Here is a 24,463-nt window from a genome sequence, read left to right as displayed (position 1 = left end):
AGACAAATGAGAACAACATCACTGTGAGCTCTGTTGTATTAAAATATAATTGCTGTGAGTTGTTGCCGAAACGCGGAGTTTGACACAAACGCAGCAGTGTTTTTAAAGCTGCAGTAAATTACTGGTGTGTTCAGAGTTGATGTCAGGTTTGGAGTTGTATTCAGGTGGAAGTTGCTGTGATTAAATGCACCATCGCGTGCTGTGCATCGTTAAATGATTTGTGTGTGATATTCAACCAGCCGACCTGTGTCCGCCCGGTGTCGAGGCGAACGTGATAACCATAGAAATCACACTACTGTGTGGCCATAACTGTCACGTGACTGAACAGTTTGCCGTTTGACTGACAGCATGTCAATAGCGCCACCTCCTGGACGAAATTATTCATAACCGTTACCAACAAAGACATTTTGACCTCTCTGATGCAAGTCTGGCTCATTTTTGTGAAGAGGAAGTTTTTACTGAACAGTCATAATTGCTCTTTTTCATTAGAAGTTGTAGAAGATGAAGAATTGGATGATGATTGGATGTTAGATTCAACTCATTGTCATTGCGCGCACAAGGAACACAATGAAATGATGGTTCCACATCACTCATCCAGAGACGAGCATTTGCAGTCATGCAGCCGGAGACCGGCACTACTGTTAGGCAATGTGGTTTAAGTGTCTTGCCCAAGGGCACACCACAGCACAGGGACAGAGGCTTGAACCTGCAACCTTCCGGCTGCAAGGCAAGCGCCTACCCACTGCGCCACTGCCAAGAATACCCACAGATCCCACAGATCCAGGCCAGCTCTGTAAGAACAACAAGCATTTTTATGTAATTTGAAGTGTGTTCTAATTTTTCTTTCCCTGCTCCTCTGTTATCTGCCTCCTCTCTGCAGAACAAAGCTTTGCAGTGGCATTTGAAGATCGCTGAGACCTTCTGCTGCATAAGTCTGGTGAACCTTTGTGGAGCAGTAGAAATATTTCACCTCTTCTTCTGATAAAAGAAGTGAATGGAGGAACCATCACCAAGGTAGCGCGACTTCAACTGGCTACAAGCAAGACAACTCCTCATCCTCTTTTTCACTGGTTGCTTAAGTTGTTGCTGCTGTTCCCTTGTGATCTCCTTCACCATTTGCTGTATTAGTTAGAGGAGGCTCCTGGGGCTTAATGCTGGCTGGATTTACTGGAGCAGATGGGAGGGTCACCACTGGAACATGTGCAGTTTCACTGTCCTCTGTAAGATGATGCCACAGTTGCTGGTTTCCTGTTTTTTTTTTGTTTGTTTAAGCGAGGATGTTTCAAAGTACAATGGTCAAGCTTACCTGAGCAAGCTGTTCCTTCCTCTCCTCCTCAGACGAAGAAGCAAGACGGCTCAGAGGAGTGAGCCTACTGCTCTACTGCAGGAACCTTCAGGGACTTTTGCTTGTCCCAGTTCAGGGCGATGGGGTGACAGCCTGGCTCCAATTACTGCAGTCCAAACCTTTCTCAGTGTGTGTAAGTGAGATAAGTAAGTTTATATGGCAGTTTTAACAAACTGCCTTATAAACATTTGGCCAAAATGCTCCGTAATTCAAGAATCTCAAACGTCATTCTGATTAGTCAGAATGTTAATTTAAGATATCTTAAATAGAAAAGCCGTCTAATTCAAGATATCTGTAATTCATTTGGAGAAATCTTAAAAGGCTTTTTGACTAGTCAAAATTACAGTTCTAGATATCTCTAATTTAGTTTTGCCTAGTCATTATTTGCTTTCAAGATATCTAGAATTTAATTTGCACTAGTCAAAACTATTTATCGCCTATCTGAAAATACATTTAAGATATCTTAAATTAGGGTGTCAATTCAGATATCTTTAAGTAGAATTATGACTAGTCAGAATAAAAAACAAGATATCTCGAATTCACTTTATGACCAGTCATAATTCAGTTGTAGATATCTGAAATAGGTGTTTCAGATAGTCAGTAATTCATTGAAGATATCTTGAATTGAAGCCTCCATTCAACTCAATGGTAAATCTGGCGTCATTTCGACTAGTCAGAATGTAATTACAGATATCTCAGATAAGTATTTTGACTAGTCAGAATGTAATTAGATATCTTAATTTACTAATACGTCTAGTCATAAATCAATTTCAGATATCTGGAATGTAAGTGTGGTGAATCGGATTTTATGTTAAAATGGCCTGCCATAGTACGTGCAGCTCTTGGAGAGACACTAAGGGGCATTGGTGGTTGTGCTGTCATTCAAACATCTTAAGAAGAGGGAGTGTTAAAAAAAACAAAAAAACAAGCAAACAAAACAACAAACAGCACAGTCACCACTGCCCCTTAGCGTCTCTCCACGAGCTGCACGTACAGGTCCCATCAAAGCAGGAGGTCTGCTGTATGTCCTGGACCATTCTCGGTGGACGCAGCCCATGAGAGATGCCATTGATAGCTTGTTTATAAAGCACCATGGGCAGAAGGACTTCCTTGTGCATGTGGTTGCTGAATATGCTGCATGTGTACAGGCTGCATCCCAATAGCCTTTTACGTCACATCTCCCGCTATGTGAAGCACCTGGCCAAGAAGATTAACACCAGTTCATCCCTGAACACCAGTCCAGAGAAACTCCAGGAAACCCAGAAACTGTGGCATCACCTTACAGAAGACAATGAGACTGTACATGTTCCAGTGGTGACCCTCCCATCTACTCCAGTAAATCCACCCAGCATTAAGCCCCAGACGCCTCCTCTAACTAAGGAAGAAATAGAACAAATGGTGAAGGAGGTCATGGAGACACAGCAGCAACAACTTCAGCAACCAGTGAAAAAGAGGATGAGGGGTTGTCTTGCTTGCACTACCTTGGTGATGGTTCTTCCATTCGCTTCATTTATCAGTCTGGAAAGGTGAAATATTTCTACTGCTCCACAAAGGTTCACCAGACTTATGCAGAAGATGGTCTCACCAATCCTCGAATGGTATTTGCTGAATTTTCTGTGACACCTATTTTTTTTTTTTAGCAGAGAACTTGAAGCTGCAGAGCAGAGTCAAGTCACCTTTTATCAAGTCAAGAGTCAAGGGGGGGAAAGAGTTTTGCCATTAAAACAAGGTCCAGACAGTCCCCATATTCATACTGGATTTACTGGTGTGGCCGGGAACTCGTCCCCTTAGAATTATAAACTTCTATATGCATTTTGACCAGTTTTGAGATATTAAATAACAGAAACTTATAATATCAAATTAAAGCTTGATTTTGCAGATAGAAGCTTTTTGTTTTGTGACTAAAATGGCCAAGGTTGTATAAAATTGAAAAAAAAAATTACATATTGTTGATTAGCGGTCAACAAATAAGAATATGACAAGTCAATTTTGTCAAAAATATCAGATAGAATCTTATATTTTAATGGGATGAGATATATCTGTTGTACTGCTAAATTATTTTTCCTGTATCAGAAGAATTGGAGGACTCGTGAGTCTTCTTTTTATGAGACTGAAAAAAAGAGGTGGGCAGCAGAAAATCAGAAATGACTGCTCTCAGATGCTGGCCTTAATGTCCTTTTGGTTATAAATGTGTTTCATTCATAGACATGTTACATGCTGAAACTGTTGTGGTTGGTTCTTGTTGTGGTTGGTTCTTGTATAGTTTTTAAGGCTGTAAATACTCTGAGTCTCACCTGTAACTTTTTTTAATTAATATTTCTTAAACATGTTGTCCTGGCATTGTCCTTACATTTGATTATTTTATTTATGGATGCTGTTTATTACATCTAAGTACTGAACCTCCTTCAGTTTCATTCTTATAGAAGTTTGAGCTTCTAAAATGTCATTTCAGAGATTCATTATAGTTTATTTCCTTTGGTTATGCTACAAATTTGTTTTATATTTGATTTCAGCAGTGAACATTCTGTTTCATGGCACATGTTCAAGTTATTGTGAACTCATGAATGTAACATATGCTAATTAAGTTTAACTGGCGCTTCTAAATTGGTCTTATGTGAGGATATGAGAGCGAGTGGGTGTCTGTCTCTTTGGTGGCTGGGCTGTACCAAAACCCGAGGAGCTCAGACAGAATCCAGTTATCCACAGTCATTAGAAAAACTGATTAAAATGCTTTCTGCATTCCTAAAACTGGTTGTCTTTCTCTCTTTTACTGAAAAATGTCCTGCCTATGGAAGCTTGTTTCCGCCACTACAGTACTGACAGATCCTAGTACAAACAGGTTAACAGTAGGGATGGCATGATACCACTTTTTTATGACCGATACCAATATTTTACATTTGGATATCTGCCGATACCGATATAAATCCGATCTTTTTTGTATTATTTTTTTAAAAAATTGTTTTTAAATGCCTGGATCAATTTTACAGGAGTCAACAGTCTCTCACACAACAAAATTGAAATCTTTTAGTTGTCCCACATACAAGACTAAGGACTAGGGGGGAAGAGCTTTTCAGGCAGTGGCACCAAAGCTCTGGAACTGTTTACCACTCCATCTCCATTTAGCTGACTCTGTGGCAACTTTTAAAAAACATTTGAAAACTTTTCTGTTTAACCAGGCTTTCTGTTGACTTTATTTTTATTCTTTTTTTAATATGGCAATGTTATTGTCATATTGTGCTGTGCGGCAGGAGCAGGGAGACCCCAAATTGCAGGACTCACAGGCTGAATTTAACAAAACAAAACCAGGCAGGGAGCAACACAGGAGAAAGCCCAGGAACAAAACAAAACAGGAAAAAAAAAAATAGCCAAAAAAAAGAACAGTCCAAAAAGAAAAAACAAAAACACGGGGAATAAGGAAGCAGTCCTGGGGGCCAAGGCAAGGAACAAAAAACAAAAAACACAAGGCCAGAACAAAAAGCAACGGCACTAGGCTGTAAAACAGTCCAAAAACAGGAACAAAACACGGGGACGAGAAACAAAAGCAACAGAACAAAACCAAAAGCGATGGCACAGGGCTGGGAGCTCCAAGTCCAAAACAGAGGGTCGAAATGAGGAACAGAACAGGAGCTAAGGGGCTAAGACAGAAACAAAAATAGCAAATGGCAGGGGAAACAGTTCAACAGTTCGGGGGGCCACCCAGGCCAAGGGGACAAAAGGCAGAGTCCAAACCAGTCGGGGGGCCGACGGCAGTACCAGCGGCAGCGACGAGACTGATCTGGAGGTTGACCACAGCTCCAGCGGCGGCAGCGACTAGGCAGGAGGCCAACTGCAACTCCAGCGGCAGCAGCGACCAGGAGTTGAGACTAAAGGCCGACCGTACTCCCAGCGGTGGCGGCGACGAGGAGACGAGACTGAAGGCCGACCGCGCTCCCAGCGGCGGCGGTGACAAGGAGACATGATGGAGCAATTGTGCTCCAAGCGGCGGCAGCGAGACTGAGAGAGAGAGAGAATCGGACTGAGACAGACGCTCCGACCGAGCGTGACCCTTGGGCATGCGCGTAATTTGCGGGGGGGATAGGGGGGTTGTGACCCCCCCCAATAATCTGATCTAATCACTATAACCCCCCCAATAAGTCACATCATTTGGATTTACAAAAAACATCTTACATGAATAACATGTTATTTTTCTTTATTCATTATCAATTTTGGGTAAAATACTAGCATGTTTAATCATTTGGTAATGTAACCCCCCCTCTCCCCACATAAACTTGGTATTGCCCAACCGTCTTTCTCTACCAAGCAGCGGTGTTCACCGGTTGCTTGTGGAGGGGGTGTAGTTCGAAAAAAATGAAGAGTCCCAAAAAGCGGACAACCAACAATTTTTCGTTGTTGGTCGACGACACCCCCTTGTAAAAAATCCAAATGAGGTAAATCAATGTGTATCGTTAGCTGATGATTTAATAACTATGCTGCTGTGTATAACAGACACACTATGAATACCGGTTCAGGTATTTTAGCTCCGTTACACCTGCTAAAAGTGGTTATTTGAGCACAGTACAATATCTGTAATATGTAATAAACTAAACTCATTAAACAAGTATATAGTTTTACTCAAGTGAATACACACATAACATTTTATGTATTTAGTTAGTAATAACTAATATTAGTACTGATAACAGGACTGAAGATGAGAGTCCCAGAAAGGTCCAAGATGAGACTCGTTAAATTTTAAACACATCAAGTTCAAACCTTTTTCTCTACAGAACGTGTTTGATAGTAAAGATTGCATTAAACTCTCACATGCTCAGTGGAGAACAGACTGCTGTAAAATATTGTATTTATTATATTTGGCTGGCCAAATTAAAACAGTTTCTTTAAAAGTGGAATGAGGGGCTGCAAAATTAGTAGTAAAATAAAACAGGTTCATGAAAGATATTTGTTACTGTTGGAAGAAATGTGAAAAATGTAAACCTTTTCTTAATTGTTGAAATACAAAGAAAGTTAAATAAATACATAGTAAAAGCATTACAATATATTTTTAAAACATTTCTAATTAACCCAAAATCTCCTGAATCCTTTTAGAAAAGTAAATGATTTAATAAATAAATAAATAGGCAGAGAGCTTAACCCCTCCAATGTTGGACCCAAAGTTAAGCCCTTGCCCTTGGGCCTCAGACGTGGTTCAGACTGAGCTGGACCCTTGGGATGAATGGGACTCTTTGGTGCCGTTTACACGAGACCGTTTTCATTTTGAAACGGCGTCGTTTTGATGCGTTTCGGCCTTGTGTTTACACGACAACGGTGTCGTTTACGGTGAAAAAGATGTGTTTCGGAAACGGGGTCCAGAGTGGAGCGTTTCAGAAACACACCGGCTTGCGTTCTTGTGTAAACACTTGAAACTGGGGTGATTTGAAAACGCTCGACTCGCACATGCGCACTATGGTTGCGACGGCCACAGTTTTTCGCGCACGCGCAAATTGATAAACAGTACTCGCGGATTCACGAGTGCTTCTTATGCTTTTCTTGTGTTTTTACCGTTCTGTAATTCAGCGTTGTGTGCAGCAGCGATCCAACCTCATCATCAGTCCACACAAAACCTCTCACATTGGCCGTTTTTTAAGTAATGAACAATTTGCCGCACTACCTACTGTGTCACTCCACGCATGCGTGTCTTGCATAAACAAACTTTGCAAAGAGAAAACCAACGCCAACTTGTGGCCTGGCATGGGAACTACATCGTTTCCAGCGTTTCACATGTCATCGTGTAAACGCGGATCGTTTCTGAAACGCCATCGTGTAAACGAAAGGCTGAAACGCATCAAAACGACACCGTTTCCAGTGAAAACGGCTTCGTGTAAACGGCACCTTAGAGTGAGACCCTTAGAGTGAGAGGGAAGCTGACTGCGGGGGCTAACTGCGGGGAAACAAAGGGGACCAAAACTACAGAGGGAGCAGGACCGGGGGCTCTGGGACCAAAGATGAGGGGACTGAGGCTGAAGTGACCAAGGGGGTTAAAGAAAGTGAAGCCACTGAAGAGAGCAAAGCTGAGGCGCTGGCTGTGGGGACTGGGGGGAGCTGTATGGAATTATATTTAGGTCAAAAGTCAGGCGCGAGCAAAAACACAATCCGCGCAAATAATTTTATTTCACGGGCGCAGGAATGCATTCACATTCACTCAATGAATTTCCGCGTGCGTAGAGCTTTGTAGCCACGCTAAAAAAAGAAGCCAGTGCACAGGCGACACTGTCTGCTGTGTGTGCGCTGCAGCAGTTTCACAAGCCCGCAGGTGACTCTGCACGCAGAATAAAATTCTACGCGAGGAACAAATTTCTACGCGAGTGAAGAAACAGACTTTTGACCATCCGAGGAGGAGCCCAAAGGATTCACAAGCCCTCACATGATTGGTCACTTTTAAGTTGATCACGCCCACAAGGCAGGGGCCTTAACGTGTTTGAAGTTAAAACCTTTAAAGAAATAAAATAGAAAAAGAATGTAATTTTGGAATTTTCTTATTTGCTAATGCAGTTGGAATCCCAGATAATTAAGTTAAGCATTTAAGTTAACTTTAAGTTAAATTCACGTAAGTTTTCAGTTTACATTACTTAATTTTTTTTAAGGCAACCAGTTTCCTCAAATTTTGTAAGTAAACTCAACTTGGCAGGGCTTACATAAAAAAAATGAATGCAGGGAACTTAAGTTTTTAAGTAAAATCGACTTGATGTTCATTGTAATGAACTTAAAATAATATGTTAAATGGTCATACATAACAGTTGATACAGCATAAGATTTTAAGTTAAATCAACTTGACATTTAGTGAGTTATACTTTAGCATTTAAGTTAAAGTCACTCAAGTTTTTAGTTTACATTACTTAATTTTTTTTAAGGCAACCAGTTTCCTCAAATTTTTTAAGTAAACTCAAGTTAGTGGGGCTAACAGTGTAGAAAGCCCGATTGTGTTTGACTAATTAGATCAGGTAAACCAGTTTTTAATCTTGTTGCCAAAACTGTTGTGAGGATCTTGTAATCTGTATTCAAAAGTGTAATAGGTCTTAAGTTGTTTAAATTTTTCTTATCTTTTCCAGGTTTTGGGATTAATTTAATTATACCTTGTTTCATTGTTTCCATAAGTTCCTTCCTGGGGACACATTCTTCTATAGCCTGAAACAACAAGAGCTTTAAATCCTCCCAGAAATGTTTATAGAAATTAGCTGTTAATCCATCTGGCCCAGGGGCACGATCAGACGCCATCTTATTTATTACACAAATTCAGAGATTCTTAGCTTTTCATCACAAATTTTCATCAATAATAGGAATCAGATTCCTTACTTTGTCAAAAAAGACTTAAGTCTTTTGTTCTGTATGTGACGATTTGTAAAGTTTGCTGTAGAAATTAAATACTTGATCTTTTCCACTTTTGTGCTACCGGGGTGAACGCGTTTTGGCGTTTTGGCCGGCAACCACATACACATGCCGTGTTGCGGTGCGGGCGGTGCAGGTCGAATCCTGGCCTGTCGACAATTTACCCGCATGTCTTCCCCTGTATCCCCCCCCCTTGGCGGTGGTTTTCTCTTTGCAAAGTTTGTTTATGCAAGACGCACATGCGTGGAGTGACACAGTAGGTAGTGCGGCAAATTGTTCTTTACTTACAAAACAGCCAATGTGAGAGGTTTTGTGTGGACTGACGATGAGGTTGGATCGCTGCTGCACACAACGCTGAATTACAAAACGGTAAAAACACAAGAAAAGCATAAGAAGCACTCGTGAATCCGCGAGTACTGTTTATCAATTTGCACGTGCGCGAAAAACTGTGGCCGTCGCAACCATAGTGCGCATGTGCGAGTCGAGCATTTTCAAATCACCCCGGTTTCAAGTGTTTACACGAGAACGCAAGCCTGTGCGTTTCTGAAACGCTCCACTCTGGACCCCGTTTCCGAAACACATCGTTTTCACTCCATTGTCGTGTAAACAGAAGGACGAAAACGCATCAAAAAGACACCGTTTCAAAGTGAAAATGGTCTCGTGTAAACGGCACCTAGGATTTTACCTTGGTCTTAACTAATCTGTTTTTGCTTTTTTTTTTTTTTTTTTTTCAATTTTTGTTTATTGTGTAATTGTGCTTTCTCTTTTGCTGTTTTCTCTTTGATTGTTTTTTACCTGTAAGGCGACCTTGAGTGGCCTGAAAGGCGCCCATAAATGAAATAAAAAAAAAAAAGTATTATTATCTGTTATTCGTTTCGGCTCTGAACATTCTACTCCATCAATCATAAGACTATTAATTGCATATATTCTTGTCTACGTTTTTCGAAAGCACTGTTCACTTTTCACCTTCTTCGATCCACCTGGCTCTGGACCTTATGTAGGCACCTTTTGCCCTATTCATGTATATCTTGTCAAGTTTAGACTGTAATGTGTTTATAGTTACTTTATCATCATCATCTGTAAAAACAGATGGCAACTCCAGCTGAACGATTTGTACCACGACTAAAAAGAATTTTGTCTCCCCATTGTTGTGACCAAAACTTCACGTCAGATGCATCAGAATGGGTTTCTTGTAAAAAGGTGCAATGAGCTTGTTGTCCTTTACAAAACAGAAAAGCAGTTTTTCTTTTAAGTGAGTCTTTAAGTCCCCTTGTGTTAAAAGAAATAAAAGAAAGATTAGTTTTTAACTGCAAAATAGAACACATGAACTCGTTAAAGAAGATTAGGATAGTGGGAAAAAGTCTTGAGGTAGAGGCCCCCGTAACAGAACTGTCCACATCCTTTCTATTTATGCTGCATCTCAGTCCCCAGCTAGGAGGGTTCTCCATAATGTGTCTGCCTTCGATGAAGCCATAAGGGCCCCTGAAGCCTGCCGCTCTGCCTTCTTTTCTCGCTTTTTCGATTCTTGGCCACAGTGCTTGTCTCGCTTTCCAGTCATCTGGGGTCAAATCTTCAGAGAAGCGAATTCCTTCTTCTTTGCACACTGGAGAAGTTTTAGTTCTCCTCCACATGTCATCTCTCAATGCTTGTCTCACAAACAGAACGATGATTTGTCGGTTTCTGCCTTGCATTTTATGACCAACTCTGTGGACCTCATCACATTCATCTTTGTTGCTAAGTCAGGTGCAATTTTGCACAGGAGCTCCACAACTTCTGCTCGGATGTTCTCAGTAGGTTTTTCCTTTTTTCCTTTTATGTGTAGGCACCACCGTCTTTTGTATCTTTCACTATTTAGGACTCTTTCTTTCAGAAGCATATTTTCTTTGGTGAGGGTATCTGCTTGTTTCTCCATGTCTGTTATTTTTTTTATTGCAGTCTTTAAGCTCCTCTGAGTTGACCTGCACTGACTTAGCGATAGCCGCTAACATAGCACTGTGTTGCTTCATTTGAATGCCCACTTCTTCCATGCGGTCATCTGCTTTCTGTCCTAGCGAGGTTATAGCCTCAGTGTTCATTTCTTCCTGGGACGTACCTTTTGTTCTTTTTTCCATGTGTGTTCTTTTCTCAGGAGTGCCAGTCGGAGTGCCGACCTCTCTCACGTTTATTAGTTGTAGCTGTCTCCATCGGCGCGGTGTAGTCGTGATCGCTCCCGGAGCTTGTATTCTGCAGGGTTTTGACTGCTGAAGGCATGAATTTGTTGTTTTTCTTCATTTCTCTAGCTGGGATCTGAATTTCAAAGTTTTTGTTAATGGTTGCTACGTAAATTACATAAGAAACATTATAGGTCATAAAGGCCAGGCATCAGTGTCGCAGTTCTTCATACCACAGTCATCTCCGGAGACTGATATGGTACAGAACATTATGTTATTGACTCAGTTTCCTATTGTGCTTTAGCAGACTATTGTGATTTGATTGATTGTTTAGGATGTTGAGTCTGAATGATCATTAATTGTAATAGTATTAGTATACATATATATGGCCATTGAAAGAACAAATCATGCCAAAAGAATCGTGGTGATTCTTGAGACTTTGGCAAAATCATGACCCACCAAATTGTCACCATGTCACGACATGGTGACAATTTTAACAAATATGTAAAAAGCAAATTTAATTTTATAAAAGTTACATACTGCAGCTTTAAGAGTTACATTAAGTTCTCAACCTATTTAGTTCATTAGTGCACACTCTACACAAACAGATCAAGTTAGGTGCTAGTGCTACTGTCATGTGGTAGATCATACAGTATATCATTTACTAGGTTAACTGTGCAATAACGTGCGCAAGCTGTGTTTCATTGCACTTTGTTCTATATTTGCATGTTATGTAGCCTTATTTAACAGCACTTTATATGCAATAATCTTTCACAATGTCTAAATTGCTAAAAAAAATATTTAATTTTATGTAAGACTAATTGCTTTCTTGATTTACAAAACACAACAGAAAATGTGAATCAGGCGACTTGGGCCATGTTGGTCATGGTCCTGAGAAGCCGTGGCTCGTTTGTGAAAGGTGGCAACCCTAGTTACCCGTCAAAAACGCATGAATGGCAAGCTTAACTGAACAGAAGTTTTTGGGTGGTTAAAATGCATCGTAGTTATTAAAAAGCACTGCAAGACGAAAACAGACTAGGGTTTAATCCCGGGATCCGGGATTCTCAGAACCATTTCCCGTTTCCCGGGAAACGTTAGACGGGAAACCGGGAAAAAAGTCGCGCGCGTCGATTTGACTTTCAGAAAGAAAAGAAAGCTTCAGAATGTTAAATTTAAGGAAATATTGAGAGAAGGGTTCGTTTAATGCGAAAAGCATTACTCTTCATTTCAGGCACGTTCAGCCTCCGTTTAAGACTGGCTTCAGCCTTCATCTCAAGCGTTTTAATAGAGGTATTACACAGTTGTACTTTTTTCCTCTTTAATTTGTTGAAATCGTAGGCAATGTGTTTACCCTAAGGTATTTTGTATTATATAATTTTATATTATTATATATTGTTATATTGCATTATATAGCCTATAAAATATGCCTGCCCTGAACAATAAAGACATATCTGTGTAACTTCGAGTGTTTCTTTTCCTCGTTTGCAGCCGCTTACTAACAATCATGAATTAGGATACGGGCCTAATGTGTGAAGAAATTATCATGAAATGATTGCTTTAACATATTTCACTTTTAAAATGGAGTTGAGTAAAATGTATATTTTTTAGGCTATAAGGATTGGCCAGTTTTTCAATAGACGATTCACAGCGAACCTACATTAACCCTCAGACACGGTGTTATAAATTTGCTGTTGCCAGAATGGCAATGACCAAGTCGTAGTGCATTACTCAAGGCCCTGTGTTATGCCATATTATAGTGTAGTACGGTAGTTAACTTTTCAATGACTATTACAGCGTTCCACTGGTGGAGATATAGCGCAACAGATGTCGCCACGACAGCGTGGCTGAGCCTTTATCAATGCTGTGGAGATGAACCGTATTGTTTTGCACCAGCAGTTGTAAAATAGCTTGGTATAATTCCATGTACAATGGAGGAATATTCGAATTATATTTGTTAAGGGAGTGTTGAGGAACGATACAACACCGCATAGCTCGAGCACTCGAATGTCGAGATGTAGGTTTTATTGTGTTAATCAAGCCGACGTTACCCCCTACTGGGCATAACAGGACATAGCTGGAAAGCTACCTCTACAATATCACAATAGGTTAAGGCCGACACAGGCTACAGAAGGCCTAATTAAAATAAAAAAATAAAGAAACTTTTTCCCGGGATTCCCGGGAAATGGCTCGTCATTTCCCGGGATTTGATTCATGTCATTTTCGGGGAAAATATTAAACCCTAAAACAGACCCATCTTATACCCGCAGGATCAAATGCACCGAAACTGCCTGTGCCGGTGTTGTGCCAAAAAGTGATCGTCTGCCAGAAAGTGATTGCCAGAAAATGATTGCCCATATTTAAACTGTTGTAAATGACTTGCTGATCTATAATCTGTGAAAAACATGTCAAACATATCTCTCGTGAATGATATCAAGTCATTTTGAGTAACAAACAACATTTCTGTCACAAGGTAGAAGCTGCAATCAGTTTTTGGCAGAGACTTTTATATATTCTTTATTTATCAGGGTAAAAACTGCGATTGGCCAGATTTTTAAAGAGATATGTGGCCAAGACGGCAGCAGAAATCAGAACAAATATGACATTACACTCTATAAAAATATTTTCAGTGACCAAAAAGGACTGGATTTATTATACGTAAGTGCAATAATGCAGAGTCATAAACATACTTGAATAACAGGTCATTTCTTCATTTTATATCTAAGCCCTTCATAAATCCTATTGACTACACTCTATTCACCAATATGAGCATATACATTACACATAAAAGCACATAGAAACATCAAAAATCACTTTCTGGCAGACGATCACTGTTTGGCACAACACCGGCCGCGCGTTAACGAGCAGACCAGAGTGGGAAGTCTTAATTTTTCCAGCTTCTCCGCTACCTGGGAGTTGCGCATGCGTATTAGGACTGTGAGTAGACTATGGCCGTCGCGATGCAGACCGACGATTTTCCTTACTTACCTTCGGGACCAGCGGAGAGTATGTCCTGTTTCTCTAATAATTTACGTTTGTTTTGTAAGAGCACGTCGCTATTCCACCGTGTAATGACCAGTGCAGATACAGCTTAAGATACCGGCGCTCCTGTTAGCTTCGCAAAGCTAACGTTAGCCGGTACTTCGGTAATAAGTGCGGGGGGTTGCTAAAATATGCTATGCTAGCTGCAGCCGTTTCGGTTCCAAGGTCGCCGAGAGCACGTCTGCATCCGATGTTGCTTCTTAGTGACTGTGAATAATTTCGCCTGAATGCTTCCCAGCACAAACAGAGGGAGGCAGCTTTAGCTTGGCATCAGCTGAAATGCGTCTCTCAGGGTATCCGGGTGGCACTTCTGTGATGTTCTGCTAGTCTTGCTTGTGTTTTTAGCTGAGCAAAGCAAGACACATGCTACTATTTCAACCTTTTACAACATCATTGCCACACTTGGTATGAATTATCTTAAAGTATTGTTGTTAAAACGTACGTATGACTAATTGATTGATGATTAATTGACTAATTTCGCAGTTGGTCTGTCTAGTATGTAGACTTTGGTTTAAGTCCAATTCAGCAGGAGTATAATGTTTGTGACAGAGATACCGGCTAAAGTTTCTGCTGAAATTACGATGGAGAGAGATCATTCTGGACTGTGGTTAATAACAGATTCGTGGTGCTTTTCCCATCCAGTCTGGATGTTTAACATGCTGTTGTTTTGCAGTTCATTTAGTTGATATTCACTACCTGGTTATCATACTGTTAGGTAATATTTGGACCGTGAGTGTCTTAGAACTATTTTGTATGCTTTAGATCATAAGTCTTTCCAGCCTCCATTATTTCTTGTGCAGGTCAGTCCTGGTTTTATTTGGTCCAAAGAATGCTGCTCCGGAGCTGTTCTGGCATTTTCTCTTTTTTTGTGAAATTCTTATCTGGCCATTCTGCTGCAGCTGGAGTTGAACCTTCTTTTTTATGTTCTGAAGTTTTTTCTGTATACACAGTCTGTGTGCTTTGAGGGGTTTTTCCTCTAACGTGGGAAGGATCCCACGATCATCCAACATGTTTCTATAGACATCCAGGCTTTTTTTGTTGCCAAGTTCACAGGTGTATATTTTATTTCCTCAGAATACAGCAAACAATTGGTTTGCGACTTCTTATATCCGTGCTAGCTTTCTTTTTGCAGGCTAAATGGAAGCAGTGACTGCGGTCCAACCACAGATTCAGATGTCTATTTACGTTTGGTCCCTTGAAAAAGACTGGGGTACATAGTAAAACATTGTAATTCCTAAAAACTTCCTCCAGTTTGGCTATGCATAACTCTAAGTAAAAAGAACAATACATTTAAGACCATATTCATTTACATCTGTAAATGAAATAGCATCTTGTAAATTCCATATGAGCATTGCAGCATCTTCTGTTGAGCTCCTGTCACGTTTAAAGCTGTAAGGAGTGTATGCATAACAGACAAAAATGTTACAACTTTAACAGGATTCTGAACCCTGTAATGTGACACATTAAAACTGTAAATGCTTAAAATACACTGTGTTCCTACATGTATAAAGACATCATGACATGCAGTCCTCCTACAGAGCTGTAACCAACCAAATCCTCTGCCATCGCTGGATAATACACCACCTGTTTTTTGTTTTTAAAACATTTGACATGTGAATAAACGACATGCTTGGTATGAGCCAATAATTATGACTAAGCCTCAGAGTTAGGCCTAAAAAAAAAAAACATGCTTCTGTGTCTTGTTTCTTGTTACTCACAGATGTTTGCGCAGGCAAAAAGGCAGGATATGGCTAATCAAGAAAATTTTTTTTTTCTTCCCATCACTCTTTAAACTAAAAAACAGAATAGTGCTTTTGAGCTCTCACATCATTGGTAAGTGAAAGGCGTAGCTTGAGCAGATATTTGAACTGTTGCCGCAAATAGTTTCTTCACGTTGAGTTATAATTGCATTTTCCCAGCTGATGTAACCTGATTTGAAGTCTCTCTCTCTCTTTTTCCCTCCTTTGCAGTAAATAAGATGATAAAGGAGCATGGTGACCTGTTTTCTGACTCCCAGTGTAAAGTCTGCAGTGCTGTCCTAATTTCTGAATCTCAGAAGTTGACTCATTATCAGGTCAGTGAGCACACAGCCTGCTGCTGTGTTGGTGTCAGGGGACTTAACTTTCATTAGATGGTGCTACAATTTTCAGTGGTGAGACAAAAAGTGCACAATTATCAACAGTAAGGTGTTTATTATTGAGTGTACTTGGCATTACATTAATAGTTCATTATTGCTGTGAACGCACATCATCATTAGGCTGTCCAGGAAATCACAAATATAGCAAAAAAGGCTAGAACAGATGTTTATGCAGCTGAGAGTAAGTGGACCTCTGGCCACACTGCTGATCAGATGTTGGCTGTGATGCATTTGTTTTTAAGTGGATGATGAAGAGGAGACAAACTTATTTTAACCTGCAAATGTAAACAGCATTTTAAATATTAGTATTTAGTTTAAGCAAAGTGGCTGGACATTGTTTGATTTATCAGGGCTTTCAAATTATGCTGGCAGCAGGCGCGTTTTCCACTGCTCTGCGCCGGCTACTTTTTAATTTTCCTAAAAAAAATTTCTTTGCGCCGTCCGCCGTCTCCATTTCCAGCACCATGAGGACGCACGTGGCAATATTTACGTTCTTTCAATCTGAGCCATTTGATTGGTTCACGACTGCCATGTGACTATTCATATCGTCTGCTGCCGTCTCGGCTTCTGTCTCGGTCATAAGGCGCCTGCTACATTGGCATGCCCCCCCTGCTACTCCAAAACAATTTGAAAGCCCTGTTTATATGTTCAGATATGATTGCAGGCTCTCATTGCTGATGCCCAAATTGTTACTTTTGTATGTTTATGATTGAAAATATTGTGTTTAATGAAAAAACACAAATGTGTCTCTTTATAAAAATACGAACCAATAGGAAAGTAGCGTATACTTGTATCTGAAAATGTGTGTTGTTGCTGTATTTGGCATTTATTGTGTAGTAAATTGGCAGTAGATAGATGTCCAACCATAAATACAACAGTGATATTATCATATTTAATCCAGTTGATCTAACGTTTTACCTGAAATATCAATATATTAAAGTGTGGAGCCATAAATACTGTGCTTTAATCCTGATGGTGTTAGTCATCAGAATAAAAAAGCTTTTTTTTTTTTTGGAAATGTGCGCTGAGTGTTTGTGTCCACTTAAGAATAAGCACTTGTGCTTGTCCTTTCAGAGCAAGAAACATGCCAACAAAGTGCGGCGCTATCTTTCCATCCAAAACGAACAAGAGCCAGCCCTCAAAAAGCTGAAGCCCTTAACGTCTGACAGCGTGAGTAAAAAGTGCTGAACCTAAACCAGCAGCAAGAAAGCTTTTTATGACTCACTGTTACCTCGCCAACCATACATTTGAAACAAAGTACTTCCAGAGAGATCTTTGATCTTGAGCAGTTGGTTCTCCCAGTGTGTCTTGCACATTTTCAGCAGGACGTTTGTGTATCATTGAATGTTCCAGTCAGCTCTGCCTTGTCCTCAGTTCATAGAAAACCTGCTCACATCAGCCAGATGGGGAAGTCAGATGTTCAAAAATCATCAGAAATCTTTCAGATGAATTCAGCGCATTCCAAATAGTTTTTCCTGAAATGCTCACCAGCAGTTGAGAAACAGCCTGAGAATTATTTCCTTATTGCTTGATTCACCATCAGATGCCTAGGACTAGATTAGGATGCCCTCTGAACGCCTCCTAGGTGACATGTTTCAGGCATGTCCTAGGGGGAGGAGGCCCTGGAGAACATACATGCATGAGATTATGTCTCTCGATGAGTGGGTAGAGGGAGGTCAGGGCGTCTCTACTGAGACTGCTGCCCCCACAACCCGATTGTGGATAAGGGGCCGATGGATGGATAGGTGAACGCTTCAGAGTCCGTTTAGATTTAAATCATATATTTTGTGCATTGTTATAAAGAATAAGCAGGAGGACTGTTGCTTCATTTTGGGGAATGGAAACACATTATGCAAACATTTGCTAAAAAGCTGTGTGAATTTCATTGTGTGGAATCCTGTCTGAGATTAGTGCAGTTACAATGTTGAGAAACTGCTGAAGGTTGAGACTTTCATGCTCTCCCTGCATGCTGCATTCAGAAATACAAAGAATAGAATGATAACATGCAGTTTATCCTTTGCTAAGAGGGCAAACTATGTCTCACTTAGCAATAAATTATTTATGTTCCTGTGCAGGACTGTAACAATGGAGACACAGACCGGTTGAAGGTGTGTCATGTATGTAACATGACCTTCTCTGCTCCAGTAGTGGCTGAGTCTCACTATCAGGGCAAAGTTCATGCCAAGAACCTGAGGTTGAAGACAGTTGGACCTCAAGCCCTAGGTATTTATCTTTTTGTGCCTTTATCTCCTGCATGCAGTTTTTTTAATCATCATATTTTTATATAACAGTTCTTATTTTGTGTCCTTTTCCTCAGTAAACTCCCAAACAGCGCCAACCCCTCAGCTGAAGAAAAAACCTGCAGATGATTCAAGCGGTGCTCCAGTGACAGGCAACAACAACAACAACCCAGACCGTTTCTGCTCCATATGCCAGGCCTCCTTCAACAACCCGCTCATGGCCCAGCAGCACTACGTGGGCAAGAAGCATAGAAAACAGATGACCAAGCTTAAACTGATGGAGACGTATGGGCCCTCCACAGCACCAGGTCCGTCTACAGAAACATGATTTCATGCAGTTATGTTTGTAAAAAAAGTTATGTCATTATGCACTAAGAGCCAGTTTAATTTAAAATGATTCTTTTTATGGATCTATAGCTTCCACACTAAATGGCTACCCATGCACCATCTGCAACATTGAACTGAACTCTGTGGAGCAGTACCAGTCTCATATCAGTGGAGCCAAGCATAAGAATCAGTAAGTGCAACATGCACCTCTTTTACTGTTTTAGAAAGGAAATAAACCACCACTTTGTCATCATTTAGCCCAGCGTTGTGTTCATGTTAATTGTAAATGGCCCCATGTTGGGTCAGTGTTTTGTACACAAAGATCCTCCAGAAACAGAACATAACTTGGTGGCGATTGTGTCGACAGACAGCTGATTTTTAAAAGGTCTTAAAGAGGAAGAACTGTGTGTGAAGGAAACAGACCGAATGAACAAACTTCCATCCTTCAGTCAGCAGGGTTCTAGCCAGCTGAGTAAATCCATATACATATGCGCAGTTGCTGTGATACGTCTGCGCATATGTATATGCGCATATGTATATACGTCTGCGCATATGTATATGCGCATATGTATATACGTCTGCGCATATACATATGCGCATATGTATATACGTCTGCGCATATACATATGCGCAGACGTATCACAGCAACTGGACCCCCCCCGCTCAGTGCAGCATCTACGCCGGTTGCATCACAAGCACACGAAAAAGACCCACTTCTGCTACTAAGGTCATGTGAATTATGTACGAAACAACTTCTGCGATGGAGTTGCAGGATGGTGGTGTCCTCTTGCCTGCAGCCAGGTACTCTTCGGGGTCCGGGCGATGCCAAAGCGTACGAATGGACGCAGTATGAAGGCTGTATGTACACAAACAGAGCGACAGTGGAGGATTTCAGGTTTCCAAAAGTTGCAGACGTCACCGGAAAAATTTCTCGCTGCTAAATTTCTCGCTAGTCGCTTTTTGGGGGGGAAAAGTCACCAGCGGGGTCTGAAAAGCCGCTAAATCAAGCGACAGAGTCTCTAAGTTGGCAACACTGCCATGGTGTCGCTTCCTCCGTGATTTACGGGTGAAGCGGTGAGGGAGAGAGGCGGGGCGGTGTGAAGAGACAAACTGGCAGAAGAGAAAGGTGAACTGGTACATCAGCAAGTATGATTGTAACACGACATAGACTGCATCGATATAAACAATATTGTCTCATCTTATATCATGTATGAAAATATATGAATATTTCTTAAAAACTCGATCTGTTGCCCAGCCCTACTTCAGTGCAGTTAAACTCCGCTGCTTTTCTGTTGCCTGTTTACATGTTTGCTTCTCTCCTGCTCCCAGAACGAGAATGAAATGTTGATTTTAAAATGGACCACAAACTACTGGGAAAAATCACTAATGCCGATAATGCTAACTAGGTCACTTTACTGTGCTGAGATTTGGATTTTTTGTAACTGTGCTGTTGGACAGATGCTACATTCACAAAGACTGTGCTGAGCATTTGGCTGCATTTAAAAATAAAGTCACTGCTCAGCGAGAAAGTTAGAAGCCATGAAGCGCCTCATTTGGACCTGTAGTCTCACAGTATGAGCTCTTCCTATTGGCTACAGCTCACTGTCACTCACACACCTGAAAGCAGCAGCCGTTCCAGTTCCATTTAAAGTTACAGACTCAGTAACAGACTGTTAGAAACTGAGCTTCAAACCAGGGATATAGAAACATATTACAAACCAACAATAAGTGTAGTATTTTAAACTTCAAATATCCATTCAGAGTGCATGTGAGACTAAGGTGTCTTAAAGTGGTAGGATACGGCACCTTTAATTTATTTACTGCCTTCAGAAAGTGTTGTGTTCATGTTGTATCTATTTTGAACTTCTCAGATCTTGCCCCTGACAGATACTAATTCATATATTAGTTTTTGTTTTTTAATAATTTAACAGTGTGGTGGTCAGCACTGCTGCATCACAGCTAGGAGGTGTGTGGCTCGAACCCCCTGGCTCTGAGCTGTGACTGGTTGCCTGCTTGCCCGTGTAAGACCTGCTACAGACTAATGACCCGTCCAGGGCGTATCCTGCCTCCTGCCTAATAATAGCTGGGACAGGCTGCAGTCCCTACTTGATCTTGGATAAGAAGTTGGGGAAATGAATGGTTGGATAAAGCTAACACTAATAAAAACTAAACTGAAAAAAAGCAAACTCACCCCAGGAATTAACTTAAAATAAAGTGAAAAAAAAAAGAATCTTTTAATTTCAGCTTGGGCACACCTGGACACCACAAACCAGTTCCCCCCCATTCTTCACAGTAACCCATGATGGTTTTCAGTTCCTCAGAGGACGGTCCAGAGCCTGTAGGCAGCTGGTCCACATATGTAAATGCTGGGCTCCCCTCTTTCTTACTCCTTGCTTTGGCTCCTAAAGACGTGCTTGACTTTCTATTTCCATCTTCCTCCTCCTCCTCCACAAGTGCCCTTTGAACTTCAGCTGCCCTTCCTGTAGTACAGGTGTTATGTTGCTACGTTTACCAAACAGCTCTTTGTTGCCTTTGTGGTCCTTCCAAGTAACACTGAAGCTCTCAGCATGCACACATACGTTGCTCTTACGCAGTCTAGTGCAACTATAAATAAAAATGGTGTAAGAGTATCTCCTTGAAGGATCTCGGTAGTTGCCTCAAAAAAAAAAAAACTCCATCACCATCAGGTGTTAGTTCTTGTGCAGCAGTATCTTTGTAAATAGATAGGCTCCGTAGGCTAACAGGGTTCCATTAACTTCTCTCTCTGTATAAAATAAATACAAAACAGTGGACAGTTTTATTGTTGTTTATTCACCACAAAGACGTTCTTCATGTATTTTGCCTTCTGCCTTCTCTGTGGCACAACGCTGAGATCCAGAAGTGGCCGGTGCTGCGACGGTCAGCCGTTTCAAAGGCGTGTCACCAGGATGACAGGAGGATCAGAGCGGTTTAATGTTTTGTATAATGCAAAGTTTTTGAATTACCTCAAGTTAAAAATGATAAAATACGGATTTTTAATAACATATTGAAAGCTTTGGCCACGTGCTCTAGCGTAGTAGCGTGCTTTGTAAGGTGATGCGCGTTTTCCGCTTGAACCAATCACCGGTGGCCTATCGGAAAGTCTTTGGCACTGGACAGTCCGACATCAGCGATCACAGTGAAAGTTCAATTTAAATTAAAATGGAGCCCACAATAAGGAATACCGTCAGGCTCAATGTGTTTTTGACCTGGAAGGTGGAAACACGATCAGCTGTCGGAGCGTAAAAATGTAAATGAGGAAGGGGAGGAGCTTGTTACTGAAGTGAGTAGTCAGCCTCAGCCTAGGTGGCCACCAGACCCCGAGCTATAGGCCTCCCCTAAAGCTGACGAGAGGGAATCTTCACGCACCTGCGAAATATATAAATCCAGGACTGATGTTTTTAGACTTTAATGCTCAAGAAGGTCCACTTTAACTGTCCTGCACTTAAGTGCAGTGTGGAAAGAAGCCCTTTTAGTGCTCTTCCATGCAGATTTGCTTGCATGCAGAATGACACAAATGCTCATATAGCCTTGTATCCTGTGTAAAAGCTGCTGTACAGCACATCCTGCCATCATAGGACCCACATGAACAAGTGTAGCCCACATTACGGGTTGTTCCACATATTTTTGAGACTGCCTCAAAGTGACATCACATCCTCTGAGAGAACTGTCCAAAAAATAATTTTCTTTTTTTCTAAGAGTGAAGAAATCGGGCCTGAAGACCACAGAGAACAAACATCCAACAGAACAATCGTACGGGGGCGACAACCAGTACGCTGCCACTGATGACCAGTACGCCCCTGGGGAGGAGCAGTTCAGCACCAGAGACGACGACTACGCAGCCGGAAATAACCAGTATGCTCCAGAGGACACGGAGTACACAGAGGAGTACCAGTACACTTGAGGCTGGACTGGGATGGACTGCAGAAATTTCAGTCAGGACTTGGAATGAAACACAACAACCAGCCCCTTTAACATATTAACAAACCATCAACCCTCATGAACCTGCAGCTCCTGTCAGTCTCCTCTGAGTAGGTGTTTCCCTGGAACAGAGTAATGTAGCTTTGGACCCAACATTTTGAGTTTCTGGCTGAAACGGTTAAAGAATGTGAGTTTTTTTTTTTTAATCTTATTTATTTTTCTTTTAATGAGGAAAAAAAGCAGCTTTTCACAGGTGTTTAACCCTTCAGTATGTGATAAAGGTGGCGTAGTCCAGCGTCCAGGCTTAGTGTACAAACGTCAAACACTAACAGGAGACAGTCAGCATTGAAATTTTGTCCAAATCTTGGGTGGCAGTCTGTCATCATTTACCCCCCCACTAACATCTAACCAGTATTAACACCTCGTACCAGAGTGAACTCTACAAAGCAGCATCACGCTTCCCACCTCGTTCCTTCAGTTTAAATGAGTGAAGTCGGTTGGCGTCTCCAGTGAATGCGTTTATTGAGACGTCCTGTTTTCTCAGCCTCCTGCAGGTTTGTCTCGATTATAATTCATTTAAAAAATTGTCTTTTCTTTGTGGCTGATGTTACTTAAAGCTCTTCTTTTTTTTTTAGGTGTTTTTCTGCTCTTTGTCAATCCCACAGTCACAAATGGTCAGTTAACTATATTATCTTTTTAATGTCCTGGACAAAGCTGATGTTACTGTTAAAGTGGCCCCGAGTTTTATTACTCCCCTTGTCTCTGTAGCTGCAGTTCTTACTGTAAAAAGACGAGATATTTCTGTAGTGTCTGCGGGTAGAGGAACAAAGGCGTAGGTGAGCCTAAATTAGGTCCTTTCAGTATTTTAAAAGGTATCCTAATTTGTCAACGATCACCACTGCACTGTAGAGGTGGATATATTTTTAACATCTCATCTTTCTTGAGTTTGGCCAAAAAAAATGATCAGATGTCATGAAAAGTATGAACACCATGCTCACATTTGAAACAAGAAGCATAAACATTTAATTTTTTTTTTCACTGTTGAGTTGAATTCTCCTTTTGTTAAAGAGTGAAAGGTTATTAATTACTCTCCCATATGTATAAACTCTGTAGAGACTGATAGATGCTTTCTGAGCTCTGTAACTGCTGCCAGTAGCAGAGATCACAATATTTACCACAAAGAAGAGAAGAGTGATGTCAGATTAGGAAGTGATGTCAATATAAAAATAACAGTAACATTTTATTCCTCATAAAAGACAATTGGTTGAATATTTTATTAGTGAATGTCTTCAGCTTTCTGACTAAAGGAAAAAAAAAGATTTTGTTTGGTTGTAATTTATACCAAGAGGGCTCATGCATACTGTACAGTACATCATGTATAAAAAAAAAAAAAAAAAAAAAAACCCACACACACACGTGGGTTTTTTTGTTTTGACCCTCATCATTTGTGTGTTTGGTGTTTTGTGATTAATATTTGCTTTTGATATGAGTTATGTATCGCTGAGGGGGAGAATGCTGCCGAGTGTGCATAAAGTAGAGAAATGTTTTAAGAGCTTGTTTTTTTTTTTTTTTCTTTAACTCTTTAAATGCATTTGGAGGAATTTTAGCTCACATGTTCATGAGTCTCATGTGGTTTAATAATCAATAATCCCAAAGCAGCAGAGAGAGCGAGGCGAGCAGACCGAACCGGTCGGCTATGGAGACAAACCGGCGGCAGAGGTGTGACGTGCAGCCTAGTTTGTGAGAGGAGAGGAGATTAACTCTTGGTCACAGTTAACCTTTCACTGAATTTTGAATATTTATATCTGAAGCAGGAACATTAAAGGGAAGCTTGATTTTGCTACTTGAGGTAAATACACAGCAATAAGAAAAAGTGGGGCGATGTTTTAATGCGCCCGCACCGAGTAAGTTAACAGATGAATAATAA

The 24,463-nt window shown here is 40.9% G+C and overlaps 1 protein-coding gene across 1 annotated transcript; it reads left to right on the top strand.

Moving 5' to 3' along the window:
- Window positions 1–13,766: 13,766 nt before the first annotated feature.
- znf346 (zinc finger protein 346) lies at window positions 13,767–24,082 on the top strand. The gene is made up of 7 exons (XM_030747253.1): window positions 13,767–13,857; window positions 15,864–15,967; window positions 17,105–17,200; window positions 18,106–18,253; window positions 18,348–18,578; window positions 18,688–18,787; window positions 22,315–24,082. Exons 1-7 carry the CDS (start codon window positions 13,800–13,802, stop codon window positions 22,517–22,519), a joined length of 942 nt encoding a protein of 313 aa, XP_030603113.1. The 5' UTR covers window positions 13,767–13,799; the 3' UTR covers window positions 22,520–24,082.
- The last annotated feature ends 381 nt before the right edge of the window (window positions 24,083–24,463 follow it).

The sequence above is a fragment of the Archocentrus centrarchus genome, chromosome 14, assembly GCF_007364275.1.
Source record: "Archocentrus centrarchus isolate MPI-CPG fArcCen1 chromosome 14, fArcCen1, whole genome shotgun sequence".
Classification (NCBI taxonomy): domain Eukaryota; kingdom Metazoa; phylum Chordata; class Actinopteri; order Cichliformes; family Cichlidae; genus Archocentrus; species Archocentrus centrarchus.
Note: the sequence above shows the minus strand (reverse complement) of the source record. Positions and strands in the feature narration are given on the sequence as shown.

Excerpts from the sequence above, each read along its gene's own strand:
- znf346 (XM_030747253.1), top strand. The coding sequence starts at position 13,800 with ATGGCCGTCGCGATGCAGACCGACGATTTTCCTTACTTACCTTCGGGA. Across the intron at positions 15,968-17,104 it reads AGAAGTTGACTCATTATCAG|AGCAAGAAACATGCCAACAA; the intron begins GTCAGTGAGCAC and ends TTGTCCTTTCAG. Across the intron at positions 18,254-18,347 it reads AGTTGGACCTCAAGCCCTAG|TAAACTCCCAAACAGCGCCA; the intron begins GTATTTATCTTT and ends CCTTTTCCTCAG.